Genomic DNA, 9,633 nt, shown 5'->3' on the forward strand with positions numbered 1-9,633 from the left:
ACCAAAATAATAAATTAAGAATATTGGAAAATATACTAGACTGAATTATTGATAGATACAGGAGAGGAAACAAAACTAAAAGTTCAAACAGTGAGAAAAGCTGGACAGAAAACCTTAGACATTTTAAGACAGGTAAATAACGGTAGTGGGATCCGTTCGTTTAAAGTGCGCCATAACTTCTGAAACCTGAACAATTAATGTGACCAAATAATGTAGACGTGACACCACAAGCATAGCTCAACTAATGCAACTATGAGCATGAAATCACACATACAAACTTGCTGGAGCAATATTGAACAATAACTGGCCAAAACCGGACCATTACTCTTTCTAAGTATTTAGCCAACATTGCATCTCCACCATGTGTGTCGGACACACCTTTCACGAAGCAGTTTCTCTTCTGACATCTGCAGTTGTTTGTATTATAACTTTAAGTAATATTACATGGACAAGCTAGGTAAACAGTGGGCATCGCAAATAATACTGCCTAAGTAAGTAAGGTAAACATGGGCATCATAAAACCTCTGCCGTCCAGTCACTAGAGCAAGATTTACATTTGACAAAATGCATTTAAGGTAGTGATGAGACTATACCAAAATTATTGCTCCATCCCCTTCCTCGCAAAATCTATTTCATTTCCCTTTATAACTCTGTCCGTGGCTACACCTACCACTCCTTCCGTCCTCCTTGGATTTATACACCCTCTTCATGAACTTATTAGAAAACCTGGTAATAATCACTAGGGTGAGCTCTGATTCGTATTAAGTCATTCCACTTACATAATACTAGGTTTTTCACCTGATCTTTTATCACATACGTGAATTTTTATAAATAAATTTGAATGAAAATTCTGTGAGGTTAGAAAGGATTATCCTATTATTTTATAAATAACCAAAAATGTAACATAAAACGTCACTTTTACCTAATTTCGACCACTAAGGCAGAAAGCCTTCGCGTCATTGATGGTTTCCTTCGTGACTGGAAAGATGAAATCAAGTTTCGCTTTTCCAAACTTATGCATGGTTCAGTAATGTAGGTTCAGGGGATGAGCATGGGGGAGTGGTTGTGAACAAACAAGAGGGCGGCTCGCACACCACGTTGAAATTTCTCGCTGCAGTGGTAGTGGGTTGGTCGGTAGTGGCACAGCTGTTGTTCTCACTCGCACACTTGCTCTTCCCGCTCCACATATCGCTGCTACATTGTGCTGGTATGTATCACTGATTTTCACTTTGTATTAATCTTCGTCTTTAATGGACACCCTTTGCTTTCCTCCCCGCCTCCCCATCCCTCGTACTGAATGTTTTGTACTCTTAGCCCAGTACTGTGTTGAGGAAGCCGGAAAGTTTCTTCCGATTATTAGCTCTCAAGGGTACATTAATTAACCGTGGATAACCCATGAATAATAAGCGGTGCGACGTATTTCCGTTCGGGTCTTCATGTCATCTTCCCTAATATGCAACAGCTACCGTCTCACAACAGTCGGAAAACTCCCAGGTAAGTGTTTACGTCTATATGAACAGGGGCATCAAAATTATTTCGGTTGTGACCTGAACGTGCTACCGTCGAGTAAGGAGTTACCCAGACTTCGGCCCAGGATGTTATATAATGTGTTCAGTACTCTTTCAACTAGTAAATGTGCTTTACTGCTTCCGTAGTAAACACTTTCCTCTGCTGTCCAGTTAGTCTCCAGGTCTGTTCTGCTTAGTGATGATGATCCGTCAATATGGTCTTGACCACCAGACCTGTGCATATCTGGCAAATAGGAAACAAGAAAAAAATGGAAGTACATGTCACTCCTACCTTGCCTCAAGAAGCACGAGTAAACACAATAACATACGTAGTGAACACTAAATCAGCAAACATAAAAGCAGATATGCGTTTAAATTTTACTCTCTGCTGCTGTCGATTTTTTAGCACCTTTTTAGAACGTTTAAAACCACGCCACTTAGGAATTTAAAGGCTATTCGAGCAATTCCAGAAGGGAATGGGCTCAACAGCCTTGGTCATAGGGCATGTGAACATGCCTATTTTCCAAGAATTTGGCCCCTGTCACGATGGAGAGTAAAAGTGTAAATAACTTGGGAAGGGGATATTAGAAACAAAAAGAAACCTGTGAACTGAAAGAATGTTTATATACGCAAACAGATGATCTTAACAATGTAGGACAAGCCACATGGGGATTGAAGTCTTTAGCTCAAGATCTTTTGCACTCTGAGTCGTCAGGAGCTATGCAATGTTGCAAGGCTAACAACAGATAGTTTAGTTTAATATCTTTATTATGCACCTCATACCCATCCTGTGGGCGGTAGTCAAAAGATTACAGTTACATAATGGGTCCAGGGACTGGGCCCCTTAACAGATATTACGGGGGAAAATTCTCTAAGGCAAGTTTAACATCTTTATTGTGCGCCAGAAGTGTAAAGCGTCAGACCATGTTAGTCTAGTGTGGGTGCCGTCCACTCCTCAACCATTTCCACCCGTCCCCTATCTTCCCTTACGGGGATGTTAAGGGAAGGGAAGAATCTCGGAAGTTTACAGAAAGCTAGTGACAGAATAATAAGGAATAACGGTAGTAGTCAGCCCAAAACTGCATTTTAATAGACATCAACTAATATGTGAAAATTTGTCTGGACTGCCTCCACGTGAGTCGCCTACCCTGGCAAGCTCTGTTGACACCGAGCTCTGAGGTTGGTACCTGAGCCTCACAAGTGGCTTATAGGACAGATTTTCACAAATGATTGATGTTGCACGTGGTTTCTGAGGGGAAGTCCAAAGGGGCTAAGCTTAGGAAGGTTGAAGATCAGGATATATGCTGCAACACCAAGTAAGTTAGTCCTTTTTACGTGCATGCAGGCGAGTTTCTTGCAACATCAATCATTTGTGAAAATCTGTCCTATAAGCCACTTGTGAGGCTGAGGTACCGACTTCAGAGCTCGGTGTCAACAGAGTTTGCCAGGGTAGGCGACTCACTTGGAGGCAGTCCACACAAATTTTCACATAATATAGTGATGTATGGAATCATTTTGCCTAAGTAGTAAATACACCCACATACTCAGGCTTTATGTAACTTTAAATATGAAACGAATAAGATGTGTTTGTCTGTACGTCCGAGAATGTTCCAGAAAGTGTTTTCTGCAAAGATACCTACATATTTACCTACTTATTTACCTACTCTGTTCCAAGACCGTTGCAATGTTTCGTAATCCTAGTGCCATATAAGGAGACTAGAAGACAGTAATAATAATGGGAATAAGGAGAATGAGGAAGTAGTACGAGAAGTAAGATAAGTACCAGGGTAGTGAGGAGGGGAGGTGAGGAAGTAGGGGTTAGTTTTAATATGTTTATTATGGACCCCATACCCATCCTGTGGGCGGTAGTCACACCATACCCATCCTGTACATAATGGGTACATAATGGGTCCAGGGACTGGACCCCAAAGTTATGAGAGCTGAACTAGTTACAAAGGTAATGAACTGAGGATTAGATTTTACATTGGGGAGGGAGTACACGGACTAAGGCAGGAGTGGGTGGGAAGGGAAGGTAATGTGAGGTCACTGGTTGGTCACCACCACCTCTCAGTAACCCTTCACAATCTCTCATCCCTATATTAAATAAAATAATTAATAAAATAAAATTAATAAAAACAGGTAGATAATTAAGGATAACGGGGACAGTGAATATACTATTTCACTTAAATAAAGATTTATTATTAACTCCTTGTACAGTGGTATATTTGAGTACGGGAGAAAGGAGTGTGGAAATTTATTTAGTCCAAAAAAAATTCCACCGACCGGATTCATTATAAATAAGCATTAGGTTGTATCAAGTAAGGAGACTAGATAAATTGCGACACCTAGCACCTCACGAGCGAGACTTTATCTAGGACGTACCAACCTCAGAGAATTCGTCTGGATTAGACATCGTGGTGATAACAAGGCCTTGGGAGCTACAGCTCGGAACCCCACGTGTCTTCAAAATACTAGCCTGGATTTCACCAAGATGCTTCCCAAAGCACAGTGGATATTTGTCTCTTATCAGGCACCCCTCAGACAATCTCCAACTTGGGTAGAATCAGGAGATTTCTAGTGGTATATTCTCCACCTTCTAGTAAGTCAATCCTTGTATGTGCAAGCATAAATCTTTTTGCCAGAGACGGCTGGTCAGTTATATATATATATATATATATATATATATATATATATATATATATATATATATATATATATATATATATATATATATATATATATATATATATATATATATATATATATATATATATATATATATATATATATATATATATATATATATATATATATATATATATATATATATATATATATATATATATATATATATAAACTGACCAGCCGTCTCTGGCAAAAAGATTTATACCTGCAAAACAGTACAAACGGGGCGAGACAAACAATGAGTGGACTTAAGAGAAGTAACAAAAGCTCTTCAGGTGCTGGTGGACTCCGTCAGCTCTCACCTTGGAGAAAGTTTTCTTGATGTACTTCTGTCTCTGTAATTATTTTATTTTATGCATCGTTTTTAGTGTATAAATGTTTTCTTTTATTATATATATTTTCCGGGAATTTACCTAGCAGATAATGACTTTAGAAACATAAATAAAGGGGGACTGAAAAATCCTGGCTCAAGTTGAGTTACTATCTATTATGATCACCAATGTTCATGACGAGCTGCGTGAAATATCTGCAGCGTCAGCAAGCATGTTACGATAGGGAAAGTGTGTGTGTGTTTATACTTACCTAACTGTGGTTGCAGGGATCGAGTCATAGGCCCACTTTCTCCCTGCTCCATGAGCCTTATCATACCTTCTCTTAAAGCTATATATGGTTCCTGCCTCCACTACATCACTTTCCAGATTGTTTCACTTCCTGCCTACTCTATGACTGAAGAAATACTTCCTAACATCTCTGTGACTCTGAGTCTTTATCTTCCAATTGTGACCCCATGTTGCTGTGTCCCATCTCTGGAGCATCCTGTCTCTGTCCACCTTGTCAATTCCTCTCTGAATTTTGTTATGTTCCCCCTATCCCTCCGGTCCTCCAGTGTCGTCAGGCCGATTTCCCTTAACCTTTCTTCGTAGACATTCCCCTTAGCTCTGGAACTAACTAGCCTTGTTGCAAACCTTTGAGCTTGCTCTAATTTCTTGACGTGCTTGACCAAGTGTGGGTTGTAAACTGGTGCTGCATACTCCAGTATGGGCCTGAACGATTTCTTACTGAGGTATCATTACATAGTTCTTAAAAGAGGGCACATGTATCATTATGGTAAAGTTAAAAATTAAGATTTGATTCTTATTTACCTAGAGACATGGAAAGCCCATTGCTGCCACTAGTGTTACATCTGTCGTCCGTACAAAGCAAAAAAAAAAAGTCTGATTTCTTGATTTATTAAAAGTTTTGTGATAATAAGCTCCCTGATTTTTTACAGACTTTTATGCTATCACACACTCGACTGGCTATGAACTAAAACACATGTAACAGGCTATTAAAAAATACTGAGGGCATTTTACATAGCCATATTGAACAAGTGTTCCAGTACATAGCCGCCAACAAGTGGTAGAACGCTTGAACTGGTTGAACAATAGTTTAGTTTTTTTTATTACTAACATCAGTAATCCTAAATATCCGTCGAAATGGAGGAGATATCCTCGATATGAGATAGTGACTCCAGACCTACGAGTAAGTTGTCTCGAACACTTTACAGACGGAAAGCCATTCTATGGGAGAGAACCTTGTATTCTGCTTTATTGCTAATATATATTTTTTAGGATGTACCCAGAGATCTTGGCCTGTGATGACACTTACCAGGGCATTCAGGGCCGTTACGTAACCTCCAGTACATGGATTGAATGGCTGAAGGATCAGGGACAAATTCTCCTAGACTTAATATTTTACCACGAGAACTGCAAACCAGTACAAGACGTGTGTTTTGCTAGAGTCTATAGTAAACTAACCCCAATTGATCGCTACTTTTGCTGCTGTTAGTACTTTTGTTGTTGTTACTTCAGTATGGCGTTATGGTTATTTTATAACAAATATACATCTTCTGTTTTAAGTTTGACAGCTGTTTCTGATTTAGTGACAGATGATCCAGTTAATAGGTTATATTCACATGAAACTTATCTTCTTCCCTTTAAAAACACAGTGAAATGTAATGTTTTTTTTTTTTCAGAAGATTAAATATGGTGGCAATGCTGAGATGCTGTGGCAGAGTGATGGTGATGCTGGCAGCGCTGATCTCACACCTTGCTTACACCAGTGATGACCATTGTGGCTACAAAACTGTCTACCTTGACAAGACCGTGTACAGGCCCGTACCTTACTACCATGGAGGGTGAGTGACTGACAGGCAGACATGCAGGTATAGACACACAAAAACCGATACTACAATATTTATTTATGTGGACATTTTAGATATTCATTAAAAGGAACTTGTAAATATTACATTAGGCCCCTGCTGTTTCATGCAATTTTGAAACAACGTTGAAAACTGAGCTAATCAGGAAAATAATTAAATAACACGTGACACAATTTGCATCTTATCTAATGCAATGTGCATCTCTAGTCATCCAATGTTCATTTCTGGCTTGTCAGTATTTATTTCTAACAAGGTAGCGTGCATCTCTGATAATGCAATACGCACCTCTGACCAGGTGTAAACCTGGGTTCTATATACATGGCAATTAAGTAGTCTAAATAAACTATTAAGCTATTAGCAATAAAAAGTTTTAGCTTAGAATATGAGACCGTGAACTTCAAAGATCAAATGACATCCTACATGAGAGATTATTATAATCATAACTAAGCGCTAAACCCACAAGGGTGATATACTGATACAGGAGAGAGAATAATCATTAAGGATAAAAAATACTATCAGTTCTAATCTTACTCATCAAGTGAGTTCTGCCAGAATTCTCGTAGTGGATTCAATATAGTGAAGGTTTTACTGTTGTCTATATTCTAGCACAGAAAGTGGAAACTAGTCAGGTCATGTTTTCTCATTGTTTCCTGAAATCAAAGCCTGAACACCAATGATCAATATTTTTAGAAAGTTTACCGAGACTACAGTAGTCTGTAAGCAATGATATACTGTAGGCGACTTAAAATTCTCGAAAGGAATATGATGACAAATGAAAGGGGTCAATCCCATATTTTCACCGGCTTAAGAATAGCCTTGCAGTTGTCATTCAAAACTTCTTAAGATGAGTCTATGCATCTGGCAAATCTGCTAGTCTAATCCCACTCTCTACGACAGCATGGAGGGTAGGGTTCTTCCTCAGGAAAACCCCACTACTCACCTGACTAGAAATATCTTCGTACTAAACCTCTTACTGGAAAAAGGTCGTGGAAATTTATTTCTTTTCACCCTAGCCTGTTTCTCTATGCGTCAAATGGGTCCTGCCAGCCCAATAATATTCAGGTATAATCACTTCTCTATATCCTGTCTTAACTTTAGTAGCCATTTATAAAACTATTATGCGGGATTTTCTGCTTCTAAATCAATGCTTCTTTTCTGTGAGAATCTGTCTTTTTATTATAGTGTTCTACTAGTCTTTTTTTTATTAATTCCACTATAACTTTGTATGACATGCATGTTGATCTACACTGTAATGCCTGTTTATGAAAAACATTCGATACTCCTATGTTCTCCCACCCTCAGGAAGTCCGTAGAAAACACCTACGAGCCTGTCTACCTTACCACCACCGTCCTCAACAAGCAATCAGTCCCCTACTTCATCACGCAGACGCAACAGGTGACTTAAGCTCAGACCCATACCTCAAAACAAAACAATAAAAAATTAATTGTAGAATATATAAGATGTGCCTCTATTAACATTAGTTTCAAGGCATTTTGAATCCATATACTCTTTGCGCTACCCTCAACAGGATGGATAAGGGGTGCACAATAAACTCTACGGCTGCAAAATCTTCACGTAATCCTTCCCTGACCAGTATCCCACACTCATTCTGCGCCAGTAATTCCTCCCTCAATCTATCAAAATTTTTTCTACACATCCCAATATTCCTCCTTATTCTCTCCCCTCCCCCATCCCCGTCACTGTGAACTAGCCCTTGTTCCTTCACCAGGTTCCTCAGTTCGTGACGAAGAAGGCCACTTTGCCTCAGTACATCACCCACACGGTCATAAACACCCACCCTAAGTACATCACGGTAACGGAGAAGTCTTACGTCACTGTTTATGCCACCAGGACACGTAAGACTTATGAGACGGTGTGTCCTAAAGGCTACGGCTCGCACAATGGAGGCTACGGCCACCACTGACGCTGTAACATCAAGAGGTGGAGAAGGCAAGGAAGAAACGTAAGAAAACTTTCTTCTGGTTACTAACCCTAAAGTAAGAACCAGTAAAGCCAATCACTGTGGCTCATTTCTACTGGGGTCTTAGGGTACTCTTCCCTAGGATACTACCAACAATACACGAACCATTAAACTTACGTAGTTAACTACTGTCACTGATAATTTTGTGGCAAAAGGTATTTTAACATTTGATTGTACCTGTGTATTAGACATTTTAATTAACATTTGTACGAATTTTGCAAGATTTTAACTTCGACAAATTCTGATGATTTAATGGACCAATAGCGGTACGTTAATCCTACAAATAAAGCCAGTATTTAGCTACTCTGGTATTTGCCTTCGTCATATTGCAGTATTACACAAAACACACACACACATACATACATTATATATATATATATATATATATATATATATATATATATATATATATATATATATATATATATATATATATATATATATATAATGTGTGTGTATAAAGTGAGAGAGAAGCAGAGAGAGAGAGAGAGAGAGAGAGAGAGAGAGATAAATGGATACATTTTTAGTGTTAGCATTAATGTATGCATTCTTCCTTACGGTTCCCAGCCAGAAGTATGCAAGCAGGAGACGTACCTTCTCCAGATCTTCGAGGTTAATAGTGTAGCAAAGGTAATATCTGTTATTTTGAAACTAAAAATTAGATCAAAATATTTATAAGGCTCTTAAAGGGAAGATTTGCACAAAATATATAGTGCATCTAGTCTTTTTTTTCTATTTAGTAACTAATGTTTATAAGTTGATATAAACACTTTTACCGTAATTTTGTGTTTTGTTGTTGTTTGATAGTTTTGTTACATCTATTGTTTGCGTCCTGGTCTTCCAGATAAGTTCAGTATCTGTATTCGAACTTCTACAAATAAAAACTTTCCATTTTTAACCTGGTGTTTAATAAGCCCTTCATTCTCTTGATGTACACCAGAAGCAAAACATGTGAATCGTACCTAAATGTTTGCAGGACTGCATATAGGAAACACGTACTGGAGACATACTCTAGGCAGCGTTTCTCAACCGGGGTTCCCCGGAACCCTAGGGTTCCGCGAGAGGTCGCTAGGGTTTCCGTGAGAAAGTGATAAATAGGCTAATCATATGTAAATGAATTTTTTGAGTCATTTTTGTGTTTAATCTTATCGTAATTTTACTATACACGTACGGCATATTCTTAAAAATCTTTGGTATTGTAATAGTTTTCAACCTGTTGTATCATTTAAAAGTATAATAATCATTGGAAATATATTCA

The 9,633-nt window shown here is 38.4% G+C and overlaps 1 protein-coding gene across 4 annotated transcripts; it reads left to right on the plus strand.

The window, feature by feature from the left end:
• The first annotated feature begins 1,048 nt into the window (after positions 1-1,048).
• On the plus strand, positions 1,049-9,392 carry LOC128696844 (uncharacterized). 4 transcript variants are annotated; one of them, XM_053788246.2, is made up of 5 exons: positions 1,049-1,207; positions 6,208-6,369; positions 7,696-7,789; positions 8,124-8,357; positions 8,943-9,392. In XM_053788246.2, the coding sequence occupies exons 2-4, from the start codon at positions 6,218-6,220 to the stop codon at positions 8,316-8,318; spliced, it is 441 nt and encodes a 146-aa protein (XP_053644221.1). In that variant the 5' UTR covers positions 1,049-1,207; positions 6,208-6,217; the 3' UTR covers positions 8,319-8,357; positions 8,943-9,392. The 4 variants fall into 4 exon arrangements, with proteins under 4 accessions (XP_053644221.1, XP_053644223.1, XP_053644224.1 ...); XM_053788248.2 differs by having other exon boundaries at positions 1,065-1,207; positions 6,211-6,369; XM_053788249.2 differs by lacking the exon at positions 1,049-1,207 and adding an exon at positions 3,905-4,107 and having other exon boundaries at positions 6,211-6,369.
• The last annotated feature ends 241 nt before the right edge of the window (positions 9,393-9,633 follow it).

Source organism: Cherax quadricarinatus, chromosome 52 (assembly GCF_038502225.1).
Source record: "Cherax quadricarinatus isolate ZL_2023a chromosome 52, ASM3850222v1, whole genome shotgun sequence".
Taxonomy (NCBI): domain Eukaryota; kingdom Metazoa; phylum Arthropoda; class Malacostraca; order Decapoda; family Parastacidae; genus Cherax; species Cherax quadricarinatus.

What these genes read in the sequence shown, in the direction of transcription:
- LOC128696844 (XM_053788246.2), top strand. Translation starts at nt 6,218, where the DNA reads ATGGTGGCAATGCTGAGATGCTGTGGCAGAGTGATGGTGATGCTGGCA. An exon ending in GTACCTTACTACCATGGAGG is followed by an intron (nt 6,370 to 7,695) that starts GTGAGTGACTGA and finishes TCCCACCCTCAG; the next exon opens with GAAGTCCGTAGAAAACACCT. An exon ending in TCATCACGCAGACGCAACAG is followed by an intron (nt 7,790 to 8,123) that starts GTGACTTAAGCT and finishes TTCCTTCACCAG; the next exon opens with GTTCCTCAGTTCGTGACGAA.